General features: G+C 46.8%; 1 protein-coding gene across 1 annotated transcript in view; it reads right to left on the bottom strand.

The window, feature by feature from the left end:
* Nucleotides 1-17,210, bottom strand: part of LOC139165529 (uncharacterized) — a 114,065-nt gene that overhangs the window by 41,927 nt on the left and 54,928 nt on the right. The window contains exons 8-9 of the mRNA XM_070748708.1: nucleotides 6,997-7,297; nucleotides 4,099-4,237 (exon numbers count right to left, since the gene is read on the bottom strand). Of these exons, the coding sequence (XP_070604809.1) occupies nucleotides 4,099-4,237; nucleotides 6,997-7,297 (440 nt within the window). The remainder of the gene's footprint in view (nucleotides 1-4,098; nucleotides 4,238-6,996; nucleotides 7,298-17,210) is intronic.

Here is a 17,210-nt window from a genome sequence, read left to right as displayed (position 1 = left end):
AGGCTGTTCCACTGGTTGATCGCTCTGACCATCAGCAAGTTCTTCCTTATTTCCAGGTTGAATCTCTCCTTTGTCAGCTTCCAACCGTTGTTCTTCATCTGCCCCTCTGGCGTCCTGGAAAACCACGTGACCCCCTCCTCTCTGTGGCAACCCCTTAAATACCTGTAGACTGCTATCATGTCCCCCCTGGCCCTCCTTTTCTCTAGGCTATCCAGGCCCAGTTCCCGCAATCTCTCTTCATAAGTCTTGGATTCTAGTCCCCTAATCATTTTAGTTGCTCTTTTCCGCACCTTCTCCAGAGTTTCAATGTCTCTTTTGAAGTGTGGTGACCAGTATCTTGAGCCTTTCCTCTGGCGTATTGGCTACTCCCGCCAGCTTGGTATCAAATCTGCAAATTTAATTAGTTCCCCCTCTATGTTCCCCAGTGTGTTTGAAAAGAAGCTTCCAAAACGCCAGGTTAGTGAAGGGCACCTGCTTTCTGGGGACATGAAAGTCCTGGTTTGTACGACAAATGTGCTGCTATGTACCTGGACAGGTAAGATGACATAACAACTACTCCCACTTCTGAACACCTGGGTTTTCCATTCACACCAGGCTGGTTTGGCAAGTTCTAGCAAGACCTTTAACAGAATAACTGAGTTGGAAGGGATCTTGAAGGTCATTTAGTCCAACCCCCCACCTAAGCAGGAGTCCCTACACCATTTCTGATAAATAGCAATCCAGTATCTTCTTGAAAGCTTCCAGTGATGAAACTCCCACAACCTTCGAAGGCCACTTTTGTTCCATCAGTTGATTTTTCTCACTGTCAGAAAATTCCTCCTTATTTCTGTTGTGGTCGGCTCTGGGCCAGTTCATGCTCCCAGGACTGTGGATGTTGGTTTGGGAGAATCCTCATGTTCTCAGAGATTGGTTTTGCTGCCAACAGCTTCGGACAGTGAAGCTTCTGTGTCAAGGGAAGATTTTGGGAGTGAAGCAGGATCGGATGATGAGGTAGTGATAGGCAGCCCATTAGCTAATGACCCCATTAGTGAGGCATCATTAGATTCAGAGGAAGAGGGGTTCATGGATGCTCGCAGGCACAGGTTTATGACGAGAAGTGAACAACTGCGCAAGTATTATGGAAGATAAGGAAGAACACCTGTGGCTGGGGCAATTAGGCTAATGGGGCTGCTGATAAATTGCCAGTGTGGCTGAGGGTGTGTGTGTGAGATTAGCCGTTTGGAGAAGGACGAGTGTTGTTTGATTATGGACTGCTCCAGGGTTTATAAAGACTTTTTGGATATTTCACAGTGAAGTGCAGCTTGAGGACTCTTGAAGGGGGGTGGCTGTGACATCTTCACAGCTGCCTTCATCTACCCTGCTTTTGTTTTTGCTTTTCACAGCATTCCAGGCTTGTGGTTTGTGTGTCCTGGGTCCTATTTTTGGTTTCATGGATCACTGATGCCTCCTGGTAGTCAATGGATTCAATGAGTGGAAGAGTAAAGTGATTGTATAAAAGTGTTGGGGGTCTTCTAATTCAGTGTTTCCCAACCTTGGCAACCTGAAGATATCTGGACTTCAACTCCCAGAATTCCCCAGCCAGCATTTGCTGGCTGGGGAAGTCTGGGAGTTGAAGTCCAAAGATCTTTAAGTTGCCAAGGTTGGGAAACACTGTTCTAATTCATTCCCCTGCTCCCCCTCCACACCATTCCAGACAACCAGCTGTCCAGGCTCTTCTTGAGAGCCTCCAGTGAAGAAGCACCCACAACGTCTGGAGGCAAGCAGTTCCACTGGTGAATTGTCCTCCCTGCTTAGGACGTTTCTCCTCCTTAGTTCTGGGCTGTTTCTCTCCTTGTTGGGTTTCCATCCGATGCTTCTTGCCCTCCCTGCCTTCAGGGGCTTTGGAGAATAATTGGACAATCCCCTCCCCCCCCTTCTTTCTGGCAGATATTGGAAGACCGCTATGCTGTCACCTGTGCCTGGGGGAAGGGAGGGAGAAGAAGCGAAGAGGCCCACTGCAGCCCCCCAGGCATCCTTGGCAGGGCCATTCTCCCCACAGCCATTGGCTCAGTCACTCCCTGGGCCTTCAGTGGCCTGAGTGTGACCTGCATCCTTGACCACCCCCAACCCACACCACCAAATGTAGGAGAGAGTAGAAGAATGAGGGGGGGAGGGAGGAAGAAGGGAGGGAGGGACGGGAAAGGGAAAGAGGGAGGGAGGGAGGGAGGGAGGGACAAAGGGATGGAGGAAGGAAGAAAGGAAGTAAGGGAGAGAGGAAGGGAGGAAGGAAAAAGGAAGGAAGGGGAAATGGAAAGGGAAAGGGAGGGACAGAGGGAGGGATGGAGGAAGGAAGGAAGGAAGGAAGGAAGGAAGGAAGGAAGGAAGGAAGGAAGGAAGGAAGGAAGGAAGGAAACGCAGTGGACATAATATACTTAGACTTTAGCAAAGCATTCGACAAGGTGGACCACAACCTCCTACTCTCCAAAGTAAAGAAGAGTGGGATCGACAGTAACATAACAAGATGGATTGAAAACTGGCTGACCAATCGGACCCAGCTAGTAGCCCTCAATGGTCCTATGTCCACATGGAAAGAGGTAGGCAGCGGGGTACCACAGGGATCAGTCCTAGGCCCAGTACTCTTCAACATATTTATCCACGACTTAGACGAGGGAATAGAGGGGGAATTAATTAAATTCGCAAATGACACCAAGCTGGCAGGAGTGGCCAACACCCCAGAAGATAGGCACAGGATACAGAAAGATCTAGACAGACTTGTACAGTGGGCCGAAACGAACAAAATGAAGTTCAATGTAGAGAAGAGTAAAATCCTGCACCTAGGCAAAAAAACCCCAAAACATGCATACAAATTAGGCGAAACCACACTCACCATAAGTGACTGTGAAAGGGAACTCGGAGTCTTGGTGGATAACCAGCTAAACATGGGCCAGCAATGTGCAGCAGCGGCTAAAAAAGCCAACACAATCCTAAGCTGCATGAACAGGGGGATACATTCCAAGACCAGAGAGGTAATAACACCACTCTATAAGGCCCTGGTCAGACCACACCTGGAGTATTGCATCCAGTTCTGGTCACCACACTTGAAAAAAGATATAGAGACTCTAGAGAGGGTGCAGAAAAGAGCAACTAAAATGATAAGGGGACTAGAGACCAGGCCATACGAGGAAAGGTTGCTGGAACTGGGCATGGATAGTCTAGTAAAAAGAAGGGCCAGGGGGGACATGATAGCTCTATACAGGTACTTAAGGGGTTGCCACGGAAAGGAGTGGGGCACACTATTTTCCAGGGCACCAGAGAGTTGGATGAGAAACAACGGTTGGAAGCTGACCAAGGAATTCCTGCTCAAGCAGGGGGTTGAACTTGATGACCTGTAAGGTCCCTTTCAACTGTAATAAATAAATAAACAAACAAACAAACAAACAAACAAGGAAGGAAGGAAGGAAGGAAGGAAGGAAGGAAGGAAGGAAAGAAGGAAAGAAGGAAGGAAGGAAAGAAGAAGATATCACTGGTGATGTTACCTAGTTGGGTATTGAAAGGTCTGAAAGAAAACAAACGAATTTTCTAAAGCACCTGAAGAAGGCCAGACAAGGAACAACGGATGGAAACTGACCAAGGGGAGATTCCACCTGGAAATAAGGAGGAACTTTCTGACGGTGAGAGCGATCAACCAGTGGAAGAGAAGTTGCCTTCAGAAATTATGGGAGATCCATTCCTGGAAGCCTTCAAGAAGAGACTGCACTGCCATTTGTCAGAAATGGTGCAAGGTCTCTGGCTTCAGTGGGAGGTTTGGACTAGATGACCTCCAAGGTCCCTTCGAATTCTGTTAATCTGAATTCTGCATTCTTGCTGAGGACAACGGCCAGGGTCTGTTCTAAGGAGACACAAAAAAGCCCACCTCTTGCCCATGATTTTCTGCACAGCAGATGCCCTGGCCATTACAGGGGACGGGGGGGGGGGCAAATCTCCCCTCCCTCGGATAACCAAGAACCAGAGGAAACCCAAGGACGCATCTCAGTAGCCCATTTATTTGGATTTTTTGGGAGAACCGTTGACATTTTGCAGGAACGTTGACCTTCCCCAACACAAGGCCTGGCTTCTCTACTTGGTGCCGTAGACCTCCACTTCACAGACGGTCAAGAAGTTCTTCCCAGGTAAGTGGATGCTGACGTAGCGGCCTTTGTGCCCGTTGCAGTAGATGGTGGTGATGGAGCCTGGTCTGGCATTCAGGATAATCCCACAGCTGTGGGGCAAGAGAGGTCACGTTAGGAGAGCAGCCCTTCTGGATCCCTCAAGTCTCCTCAAGCTCACCTGAGAACACTGTCCCCCTACCACCACTGCCCTGAATCTTCTAGGGCAGCCCCATTTCAGCCGCAGCCCAGACCTCTCCTCCTCTGCTGCCTCTGGTGTTGTGACCCCATTATGCCTCTAATAGTTCAATTAATTGAATATATATATATATATATATATATATTCAATTATATATGTGTGTGATACATACATATATATATGTATGTATATACCAGGGTGATTCGACACAAAATATAACCCTTCCCTGGTACAGAGCTGAAGGGATTGGATACTGTAGCCTAGAGCAGTGTTTCCCAACCTTGGCAACTTGAAGACATTTGGACTTCAACTCCCAGAATTCCCCAGCCAGTGAATGCTGGCTGGGGAATTCTGGGAGTTGAAGTCCAGATATCTCCAAGTTGCCAAGGTTGGGAAACACTGAACTAGATGTTAATTCTCTGCCTTACAAGGCAAAGGTTGCAGGTTCAAGTCCCAGTGAGGGTATGGCTAGCTGATGAGGCCAAAATAAGGCCGAAATAGATCTATCCTAGTCTCCCTTAATTTTCAAATTCAGCAAAAACATGTGACACATACAGATAGAATTGTTGGCTATCAATAAAATTAACTGCCTTGGAAATGGCCCTGGGTTGGGCCGAGAGGCAAAAAAGGAGCTGTGATGTTCCTTCAATACACCAGGGTGATTCGACACAAAATATAACCCTTCCCTGGTACAGAGCTGAAGCGATTGGATACTGTAGCAGTGTTTTTCAACCAGTGTGCCGTGGGACATGGTCAGGTGTGCCGCGAGCCCGGCTGGAGCTTCCCTGGCAGTGACAGCAAGAGAGCTTTTGGGGCCCGGTGGGAGGGCGCCAGCCACTGTTGCCTCTAAGCTGCATGGGCGTGCACCCACGCAGCCATTAGGAACCCCCCCACACAGAAACTTTTGAAGTGGCGCAAAGCCACGCAGTCCCGAATCGCCCCCTTCTCTGCCCAGCAAAGCCGGCTGCCCAGGAAAGCGCCATGTTTGAAAAGTGCACGTTTAAAAAGCACGCCACTTTCCCAGGCAGCCGGCTTACTGGCCGGAGAAGTGAGCGATCCGGGACTCCGTGGCTTTGCACCATGGCGACAACAATGGCGCCGTGGCGGCCTTCAAGGGCCGCCTTTCGTGGCGCCCCACCACGCGTTCCTGCAGGTAGAAGTCGGGCACGCTACTGGGAGGCGGAGGCGGCGTGTGGCTGGGTGCTGAGTGCTGTGGACACGTGGGAGGGCAAAGGGGTGGATGTGGCTGCTGCCTCTTTGCTGCAGACCCAGACGGGGGCGGAGGCGAAGGCGACGGCGGAGTCCGCGCTGGGGCCATGCAGGGCCACTGATCCAGGGGGCCGCGGACCGGCAAGCCACCCTCCACTCTCTCTCCACTCTCTCTCTCTCTTTCTCTCTCTGTTGCTGGCGTGGTGTATGAGAGAGAAAGAGAGAGAGATAAAAAGGAGGAGAGAGAGAAAGCAGGAGAGAAAGATAGAGAAAGAAAGCAAGAGAGAGAGGAAGAGAGAAGGAAAGCAAGAGAGAGAGAGAGAGAAAGCAAGAGAAAGAGAAAGTGAGAAGGAAAGCAAGAGAGAGAGAAAGAGAGAGAGAGGGAGAGAGAGAGAAAGCAAGAGAAAGAGAAAGAGAGAAGGAAAGCAAGAGAGAGAGAAAGAGAGAGAAAGAAAGCAAGAGAGAAAGAGAAAAGGAAAGCAAGAGAGAGAGAAAGAGAGAGAGAAAGCAAGAGAGAGAGAGAGAGAAAACAAGGGAGAGAGAAAGAGAAAGTGTGTGAGAGAGAAAGCGAGAGAATAAAAGAGAGATAGCAAGAGAGACGGAGAAAGAGATAGAAAGAGAGAGAGAAAGAATGAAAGAGAGAGAGAGAAAGCAAGAAAGAGGGAAAGAGGGGGGAAAAGAGGGAGAGGGAAAGACATAGAGGGAGGGAAGGAGGGAGAGAGAAAGAGCAAAAAAGAGAGGAAGGAAGGAAGAAAGAATGGAGAGAGAGGGGGAAAGAAAGAGGGAGAGAGAGAAAAATAGGGTGAAAGGGCGGTAGAGAGGGTCTTTTTGTCCAAACGTTTTTAGCCCCTCCGCCCCTCCCCCCCGCTCAATGTTCCCCAGGATTTTGTAAATGTGAATAATGTGCCGCGGCTCAAAAAAGGTTGGGAAACACTGGCCTAGAGGTTAATTCTCTGCCTTACAAGGCAAAGGTTGCAGGTTCAAGCCCCAGTGAGGGTATGCCTAGCTGTAATCTACTGTTTTTCTTATATGTTGTAAGCCACCCCAAATCTTTGGAGAGGGGTGGCATAGAAATCAAATTAATAATAAATAAATAAATAAATAAATAAATAAATAAATAAATAAATAAATAAATAAATAAATAAATAAATAAATAAATAATAGCAAAAATTAACTATCAGGTGGTATTCACACACTCCCCCTAACAACTGATAACACAACTTAGCCAGGTGGTATGAGGTCTTTCCCTGTCTCTTGGGTGGGGCCATGGAGGGAGGTGACTGCACAAACTCCACACTAACGGACTCAGAACACCTTGGTCCCCAGGACAAAGTCGGTATCTCTGACGCAACAGCTCCCCAAAATCACCTGCACTGGCTGTGAATTCTCTGGGTGTGGGCGTGGGGAGATGCCCCAAACTGCTGGAGGAGCCCAGTTGGGGGTGACTGTCTGAGAACAACTTACATAGGGTTGGCTCTTCCATAGTCTACCAGGGAATCTCCTAAATGGACCTCCGCTTTATACAGCCTCTCACCACAGCAGTCCTCCCGGTTTTTCACCACCACGACGTAGACATTATGAGACTCCTCCAAGTCCACAAGCCACCAGGGGTTCATCTCGTTTCGGCTGTGGGTGCAGGACTTGTTGTACCAGTTCCCAGCACAGTTCCCGTCCACAGCTTTGTCCGCGGACCCAATGATGTTATGGCGATGGATGGAAGATTGGCTGGTCGGCTTCCCTAAGGCCAAGTTTCTGCCCCTGGCACCTGCAGGAGAGAATGGAGGGTGTTGGTACTATGTATATAACTGGTTGTGTCTGGCAATATATAAACAAACGATCAATGTATGCTTAAATGAATTATAACACTATAGCTTTAAGAGTTAGTGTTGCAGTTAGCCACAAGAGGGAGCCAAAAGCATATATCTCTCTCTCTCTCTCTCTCTGTCTTTTTCTCTCCCTCCCTCTCTCGCTCTGTCTCTGAGGGAATGGGACTTTTTGCCTCCGCCAGTTGGATGAAGCTCTTTCCTCCGCAGCAGCTGATCGGCCGCTGCCTTCACTCCCTCGCCCAAAGGCCCCTAGCTCTTGGCCCCAGCCCTTTGGCCACAAAAATCCAAATTCAGCCACAGCCTTTTGGCCACATGGGACACTTCGCCACCATCCAATCAGAACAGTTGTTACAAAATGCTACTTTTGGAAAGAAAGAATGGGACAGTTTGCTCTTTCATACACAAACACACACATTGAATGATAGAGAGGGAAGGGACCTCGGTGGCCATCTAGACTGACCCCCTTCTCATTCAGGAGACTTACAGAATGATAGAGAGGGAAGGGACCTTGGTGGCCATGTAGTCTGACCTGACCCACCTTCTCATTCAGGAGACTTACAGAATGATAGAGAGGAAAGGGACCATGGTGGCCATCTAGTCTGACCCACTTTCTCATTCAGGAGACTCACAGAATGATAGAGAGGAAAGGGACCTTGGTGGTCATCTAGTCTGACCCACTTTCTCATTCAGGAGACTCACAGAATGATAGAGAGGAGAGGGACCTCAGTGGCCATCTAGTCTGACCCACTTTCTCATTCAGGAGACTCACAGAATGATAGAGAGGTTAGGGACCTTGGTGGCCATCTAGTCTGACCCCCTTCTCATTCAGGAGACTTACAGAATGATAGAGAGGGAAGGGACCTTGGTGGCCATCTAGTCTGACCCCCTTCTCATTCAGGAGACTTACAGAATGATAGAGAGGGAAGGGACCTTGGTGGCCATCTAGTCTGACCCCCTGCTCATTCAGGAGACTCACAGAATGATAGAGAGGAGAGGGACCTCAGTGGCCATCTAGTCTGACCCACTTTCTTATTCAGGAGACTCACAGAATGATAGAGAGGGAAGGGACCTTGGTGGCCATCTAGTCTGACCCACTTTCTCATTCAGGAGACTCACAGAATGATAGAGAGGGAAGGGACCTTGGTGGCCATCTAGTCTGCCCCCCAGCTCAAGCAGAAGAATGAAATGGAATGACAGAGATGGAGGGGACCTCAGAGACCATCTAGTCCAACCCCCTTCGCAAGCAGGAGAATTGGTCTTCTGGTCAAATTCTTGGGCTGCTAAATTGGCTGGTGGAACTCCTTGCCTCACAACAAGCTAATCCTTTAAAAACTAATTTGGGAACCCAATCAGAGCAGTCCTCTCAAAAGAGGGTTGGGAGAGACTGCTAGGTAGCAAAGAAGTGAAGGCTGGTTGCTGTCTGGGGCCCCTTTACGACCTGCTGCTCCTGCTAATCTTTGGGATTTTTACGATGCATGGAGCATTTACGACAAAAGAAAGTGTCAAAAGAAAGATAGGCAAAAATTTGGAGGCCCAAGACGTGGGGGTAGGGTCCACCCCCGCCCTCCACCCATGCACATTTAACAAGAGTTGGAAGGGACCTTGGTGGTCACCCAGTCCCACCCTCTCCTTCCACCCATGCACATTTGACAAATTCTGACCTGCTAAATTGGCTAGGGGAACATACTGCTCCCAAAGCTCCCTCCCCCTCCCACTTCTGGGGACCCTCAAGACGAATGAAGGAGGGGTGAAAAGAGGCCTGGGTCCCCAAAGTGGGGGGGCAGGAGGCTTTGTGGGGGAAAACTTGGGGAGGCTAATGATCCTTTCCTGTTTGAAGAGAGAGAGAGAGAGAGAGAGAGAGAGAGAGAGAGGTCTGTTCATACTCTGGGCATCTAGATGATCCCATGCCTTCTTCTGCGTTCATGTGGAGAGTCCCCAAAGTGTGTGGGGGGCTTTGGGAGCTCTTTCACACACGCACACACAGAGACACACACATGATCAGCAGCAATGGATAGAAGTGCAGGCATTTTGCTGTCTGGGGACCCTTTATGACTCTTCTTGGAAAGAGGGGAGAGGAAAAGAGGAGGGGGCGCAGGGACTTCTTTTGAAATAAGGTGCACATTGGGTCTTCCCCCTCCCTCCTCTCTTTCCTTGGGACATGCGGTCTGGGTGGTTGGGAGGATACAGGTGGGCTAGGGACTTCAGGAAAGGAGAGTCCCTGGGGGTTTACTCTATGGGCAGGATTTACTAACTCAAAACTCACAGATTGGGCAAGAGGCAGGAGGAATGAAAAGGACAAACTCATTCCAAAGTGTGAGTGTTCATTGCTTCCAATTGAAATCAAGTGTTAATGTTGTACATTTCCCAAAACCCCAGAACGGGTGAGTGCAACCCAAAGACAAACATGTCTCTGTGTGTGTATGTGTGTTTGTGTGTGTGAAAACGCTCCTCATCTTCAAAGAAACAGGAATTAACAAAAGAGTGAGGAAAAGATAGGAGTTATCATTCTACAAATTGGCATACCGGGTCCCATTCAGTTGGGGCAATAGACCTCATGACCCCTTTACCATATGTCACACCAAAGAAACAGGAGTTTCCTGAAACAATTAGCATTTCAAGGAGATATAGGAACAGCTTACCACATGTTCCTTTTTTTATAACTAAATTCTGTACTTGGTGATTTTGATTCCATATCTATTGATGGGATAAGCATTGGAGCTTAGCTTTGTTGAAAACAAAAGTTCATTGCTGCTGATCATGTGAGTGTCTCTGTGTGTGCGTGTGTGAAAGAGCTCCCAAAGCCCCCAAACACTTTGGGGACTCTCCACATGAACGCAGAAGAAGGCATGGGATCATCTAGATGCCCAGAGTATGAACAGACCTCTCTCTCTCTCTCTCTCTCTCTCTCTCTCTCTTCAAACAGGAAAGGATCATTAGCCTCCCCAAGTTTTTCCCCACAAAGCCTCCTGCCCCCCCACTTTGGGGACCCAGGCCTCTTTTCACCCCTCCTTCATTCGTCTTGAGGGTCCCCAGAAGTGGGAGGGGGAGGGAGCTTTGGGAGCAGTATGTTCCCCTAGCCAATTTAGCAGGTCAGAATTTGTCAAATGTGCATGGGTGGAAGGAGAGGGTGGGACTGGGTGACCACCAAGGTCCCTTCCAACTCTTGTCAAATGTGCATGGGTGGAGGGCGGGGGTGGACCCTACCCCCACGTCTTGGGCCTCCAAATTTTTGCCTATCTTTCTTTTGACACTTTCTTTTGTCGTAAATGCTCCATGCATCGTAAAAATCCCAAAGATTAGCAGGAGCAGCAGGTCGTAAAGGGGCCCCAGACAGCAACCAGCCTTCACTTCTTTGCTACCTAGCAGTCTCTCCCAACCCTCTTTTGAGAGGACTGCTCTGATTGGGTTCCCAAATTAGTTTTTAAAGGATTAGCTTGTTGTGAGGCAAGGAGTTCCACCAGCCAATTTAGCAGCCCAAGAATTTGACCGGAAGACCAATTCTCCTGCTTGCGAAGAGGGTTGGACTAGATGGTCTCTGAGGTCCCCTCCATCTCTGTCATTCCATTTCATTCTCCTGATTGAGCTGAGGGTCAGACTAGATGGCCTCTGCGCTCCCCTCCATTCTCCTGCTTGAGCTGGGGGTCAGACTAGATGGCTACCGAGGTCCCTTCCCTCTCTATCATTCTGTAAGTCTCTTGAATGAGAAAGTGGGTCAGGTCAGACTAGATGGCCACTAGATGGTCTCTGTGTGTGTGTGTGTGAAAGAGCTCCCAAAGCCCCCCACACACTTTGGGGACTCTCCACATGAACGCAGAAGAAGGCATGGGATCATCTAGATGCCCAGAGTATGAACAGACCTCTCTCTCTCTCTCTGCAAAAAGGAAAGGATCATTAGCCTTCCCAATTTTTTCCCACAAAGCCCCCTGCCCCCCCCACTTTGGGGACCCATGCCTCTTTTCACCCCTCCTTCATTCGTCTTGAGGGTCCCCAGAAGTGGGATGGGGAGGGGGCCTTGGGAGCTCTTTCACACCCACAAACACTCACCCACACCCACACATACCAATTCTACTCAGGACCCCTCCTCAAGCAGGAAACTGACACAGAGTCATAGAGATGGATGGTACCTTAGAGGCCATCTAGTCCAGCCCTCTTCACAAGCAGGAGAATTGGTCTCCCGGTAAAATTTCTGGGGTGCTAAATTGGCTGGTGGAACTCCCTGCCTCACAACAAGCTAATTTGGGAAGCCAATCAGATTGGTCCTCACAAAAGACGGGTGGGTGGGAGAGAGAGATAGGTAGGATTCTATTAGCAAACGACAAAAGGGAAGACTCGTTGCTGTCTGGGGCCCCTTTATGACCTGCTTGTCATCATTATCTGTGGAATTTTTACGATGCCTCGAGGCAGATGCAAAAGGAACATTGGCTGGGGGAACACATTGCTACAAGCTCCTTTCTAAATCTCCCTTTGAATTTCTCTCTCTCTCTCTTTTTCTTCAGGGTCCCTTCCAACACTCTTCTCCCCCCCCCCCACTTTGTGGACTGTCCACCTGGACAGAGAAGGGGATGAAAAGGGCATGGGATCGTCTAGATGCTCACAGCATGAACGGACCTCTTTCTCTCTCTGCAAACAGGGAGGGATCATTAGCCCTCCAATCTTCCCCCCCAGACACTTTGTGGACTGTCCACATGGAGAGAGGAGGGGTGAAAAAGGCATGGGATCGTCTAGATGCTCACAGCATGAACGGACCTCTCTCTCTCTCTGCAAACAGGGAGAGATCATTAGCCAAGAAAGGTGTCAGACTAGATGGCCACTGTGGCTCCTTCCATCTCTATCATTCTGTAAAACTCCTGAATGAGAAGGTGGGTCAGACTAGATGGCCACTGAGGTCCCTTCCCTCTCTATCATTCTGTGAGTCTCCTGAATGAGAAAGTGGGTCAGACTAGATGGCCATTGAGTTCCCTTTCCTCTCTATCATTCTGTAAGTCTCCTGAATGAGAAGGTGGGTCAGGTCAGACTACATGGCCACCAAGGTCCCTTCCCTCTCTATCATTCTGTAAGTCTCCTGAATGAGAAGGGGGTCAGTCTAGATGGCCACCAAGGTCCCTTCCCTCTCTATCATTCAATGTGTGTGTTTGTGTATGAAAGAGCAAACTGTCCCATTCTTTCCTTCCAAAAGTAGCATTTTGTAACAACTGTTCTGATTGGATGGTGGCGAAGTGTCCCATGTGGCCAAAAGGCTGTGGATGAATTTGGATTTTTGTGGCCAAAGGGCTGGGGCCAAGAGCTAGGGGCCTTTGGGCGAGGGAGTGAAGGCAGCGGCCGATCAGCTGCTGCGGAGGAAAGAGCTTCATCCAACTGGCGGAGGCTAAATGTCCTAAACCCGTCTCTGATTACTCTTTGCTATTTCTGGTTTGTCTTTGTAACTATGCTGTAGAACTGTGTATTCAAATGATTGTTTAATGTATTTTGTAAGTAATGCTTATAGTATTGCATATGTATTGAGAGAGGCTTATATAATATTGTAGTGATGGTGAACCTTTTTTTCATTGGGTGCCAAAAGTGCGTGTGTGTGCACACTATTGCATACACACAAGTGCCCACACCCATAATTCAATGCACACATAATTCAATGCACCACATAATTCAATGCACCACATAATTCAATGCATAATTCAACGCACCTCATAATTCAAACATGCACATGTGTGCGTGATACCGCCCCTCCCCCTGCCTCATCCCCCATGCATATGTGTATGACACACACACACCACTCCCCCATTTCCCAACTTCCTGTTTTTTGCCCTCCCCATAATCTAGAGCAGCGGTCCCCAAACTACGGCCCACGGGACGCATGCGGCTCACTGAGGCCATTTATCCGGCCCGCGGCAGTGCACGAGATTTTACACATAGATATAATAAGCTCCCAAATATCCTGTCCACTCACCGCGGTCCGCTGCTGAGCGTCTGGCGGTGTCGAGGAGGAGGAGGAGGTGGTGGAGAGCCAAGGGGCGGGGAGGAAAGCGGGCCTGCAATGGGCCCCTTTCTTTCCCGCCTTTAGGGAGAGAAACTGTTGCTGCCCTATGGCAGAGCTCATGTGAACATAAGAACATAAGAACCTAGGAAGAGCCCTGCTGAATCAGACCCAAGCCAATCATGTCCGGCATGTCCTTCCAAAAATCCTTCAGGACCAGCACACTCCCCAAGCTATGGTCAAAAGCAATAGTCATCCCCATCTTCAAAAAACGAGACCCTTTTCTCATTGACAACTACAGACCAATATCACTATGATGCGTCTCATGTAAAATCATGGAATCAATTATCAATCAATCAATCACCCTTTGCTTAGAATCTAATAACCTACTCTCTAACAAGCAATTTGGATTCAGAAAGAAATTATCCTGCAACCTACAACTACTTCACTGCAAAAACATTTGGACTACCCACCCAGATCAAGGAAAATCCATTGATGCAATTTATATTGACTTTTGCAAAGCCTTCGACTCAGTGGTCCACGACAACCAGGACCTGGAGGATGCACCCTTGGCGCCTTCTTCTTCCCTCCCTCCTTTGCAACAAATCAGCGCAGGAGGAAGTGGACCTCATCTCAATATTTTCAATGTGATCTATACTGAGAACTGTTATTCCTCACAGTTAAAACAATCTATTCATCTGATTGGTGCCACTGACTGGTCAAGACAAAAGGCCACCAAAAATAAACGGCGGTCTCAGTCCGTTCCCACTGTCTTGAAAAGTATAAATAGCGGGACGGTTTGTTGGCACAGGTGTGGGTTTTTTGCAGCATTAGTGACTGGTTATCGTTACAGTTCAAAGACCCTGAGGCCAGACTTGTCGATAGACTCATATTCAGTATGAGGAACACAACGTTACAGAAGAAGTTCCTCACTGAAGAGGAAGCCACCCTCCGGGATATGATGAAAGCAGCGAAAGCGGCTGAAGTCTCAGATGCTTCCGCAGCGGAGATCAAGTGCTCAGCCTCAACTGTTAACTACATTCACACCGACATTGACTGGTCCTCCGAAGTTCCAGACAACCTGCCACTGACATGGACACAGGCCTACAGATTCACCGCTCCAAGGCTGCCTTTCAGCATGAACCCCACTGACTCCTGAAATGTGTGGGATGCAATGGCAACCGCCCCTCCTCCAGATGCCCCTTCAGAGATTCAACCTGCCACCGTTGCCTGAAAAGAGGCCACATAGCCGAGGCACGCTGCTCCATCCTGCCCGACGACTTCAACTCTGTGCCCCAGCCATTGTGACTGATCTACAACGCCAGGAACTTCCAACTCTCCTACAACCGTGGAAGCTTCAAGACACCGAAGGACAACCGGCAAGACGTCCGCAGAGGTCACCTTCCCCTCTCCATTAACTACAATTTCTCATTGACTGAGGGGAAACTATTTACATCCCTGTACATTAATAACTTGCCCTGCAAAATGGAGCTGGACACGGGGACTAAACACTCCATCATGCCATGGCATAAATTTAGACTCTACATGCCGCACACTAAGAAGACCCAACTACAGACTTGGAACTTGGGGTTAACTGACTTTCTTTTCTTCTTTTTAAATATATTTTTATTTATTTTTTTCAAATATAACAAACAGAGAAAAAAAGACATACACAAAACATATACATACAACATTTGGGAAATGAGAGTTTCCCCACTTTTTTTTTTGAGTGTTCAATCAGAGAATTTTGCTTCTTTCACATAATATTGGTTCTTTAATTCTTTTATTTGACGTGTTGCTTTGCTTGAATTTTTATTTAATTCCTCGCTGTTCTTTCCTTTAACCAGTCGTAAAATTTTGCCCATATTTTATAATAATCTGAATCTTCCTTTCCCTCTAATTTTTTGGATAACCTGTCCATTTCCGCCCAGTCCAATATTTTTTTAATTACTATATTTTCTTCTGGTGCTTTATCTATTTTCCATTGTTGGGCATTTGCTATCCTGGCAGCTGTTAATATGAGTATAACTAAGTATCTTACCTCTTTTTCCATTTTTTTAAATTAAAAATACCCAATAAATATAATTCTGGTTTTTAAAAAATTCTTCTTTTATTATCTCTTTTAGCCAGTCTGTTATTTTATTCCAGAAATTTTTTGCTTGTATTCATGTCCACCATTGATGATAGAACGTGCCTCTTTCTTCTTGCACTTCCAGCATAATGGGGAGGTTTTGGGGAACATTTTTGAGAGTCTTTCCGGTGGTAGATGCCACCTGTAAAACATTTTTAATTGGTTTTCCTTGAATGCAGTCAATTTTGTCATCTGCCAATTATTAGTCCATAATTTTTCCCATTTTTCTAGTTCAATTGTGTAGCCAAAATTCATTCCCCAGCTTATCATATTTTCTTTTACAATTTCCACTTCTGTCTCATAACGGATCAAGAATTTATATATTTTACCAATTAGTTTTTCATCATCTTTTAAGAGCATCCTGTCCAAGTCACCCCTCCCCACCGTATTCCCTTTTGTCTTTTTGATAGGCATCTTTTAATTGTAAATATGTCCACCAATCTATTTTCTTACCATTTTGTTCAAATTCTTCCTTTGTTTTTATATTTGTTTGGTGATCCAATAATTCTTTGTATCTAGGTGTGTTGTGGGGCCTGATTAAATTTGGATGACATGTTAATTCTGTTGGCGAAACCCATTCTGATACCTTAATATGCTGTTGGTTTTTTATTATTTTCCATGTTTGGATAAGAGAGTTTCTTAGTATATTCTTTTTAAAATATTTATGTATTTTGTCTCTTTCCTACCAGAGATAGGCGTGCCAGTCTAATAATAAGTCGTGTCCTTCTATTGTCAATATGCAATTATTTTCTAGTGTGATCCACTCTTTAATCCATGCTAGTGATGTTGCATAATAGTATAATTTGAAGTTTGGCAATCCCAAACCCCCTCTTTCTTTCACATCTTGTAATGCCTTTAATTTGATTCTTGATTTTTTTACCTAACCATATATATTTTAATATTATTTGAGGTGCCGCAAAATCCCTGAGGGGAGCAATGTCTTCAGAGGGACTTAGAGCAACCCAGCCAAGGGCGGTCAGTCACGAACGCCAATCCTACAAAGAAGACTTGGACACATTTTCTCTCTGGGTGATGTGACACAGTATTGAGCTGTGCACCTCTTTTTATTTGGGAGCATATGCAAATGGGGATAATTACACGTACATGTCAAGTGATATACAAACATCCAATAACATAACTACAAACATGACATATCTTTGAGTCCTTCCTTTCCCCAGATATCACAAACCAATTTCCTTGAATAATCTCCTTTGAGCAGATGTTTCTCACACCTAATTTCTTTGAAGCCTTCTGCTTTATCACAACCAATATCCTATTTACAGGTCTTTTATCAGAGTCTCATCCTGTTTGCTTCAGGCAATGTAAATTTCCCCCTTTGATTGTATAACGTCTTGTTTGGAGTGATGTATACTTGTTTATCAGTGAGATGTTTATTGAACCGTTTTATGGTCAGTTGTCTTCCTGTTGCAAATTCCACCAGAAATGCAGACTTAAGCAAGTTAATTCCATCCTATCCTGGCTGTAATGGAATCAGGGTAAGCAGAGCATTTTATGCTAGAGGTCCAGATATATATAATATAATATGATCCTATTCTAACATGTATGCTACACTGCAACAATCATTTTATCCAATTCTTTTAAAAAAAAATTAGCTGGATTTATTGGGATTGTTTGAAAGAGGAAGAGGAACTTGGGCAGGACACTCATTTTGATCGAATTGATTCTACCTATTAATGAGAGTTGTAAATTTTGCCAATTTTTTAGATCTACTTTAATTTGATTTATTAAA

The sequence above is a fragment of the Erythrolamprus reginae genome, chromosome 3 (genome assembly GCF_031021105.1).
Source record: "Erythrolamprus reginae isolate rEryReg1 chromosome 3, rEryReg1.hap1, whole genome shotgun sequence".
In the NCBI taxonomy this organism is placed as follows: Eukaryota; Metazoa; Chordata; class Lepidosauria; order Squamata; family Dipsadidae; genus Erythrolamprus; species Erythrolamprus reginae.
The sequence above is the reverse complement of the archived record's forward strand: the minus strand, read 5'-3'. Positions and strand labels throughout refer to the sequence as shown.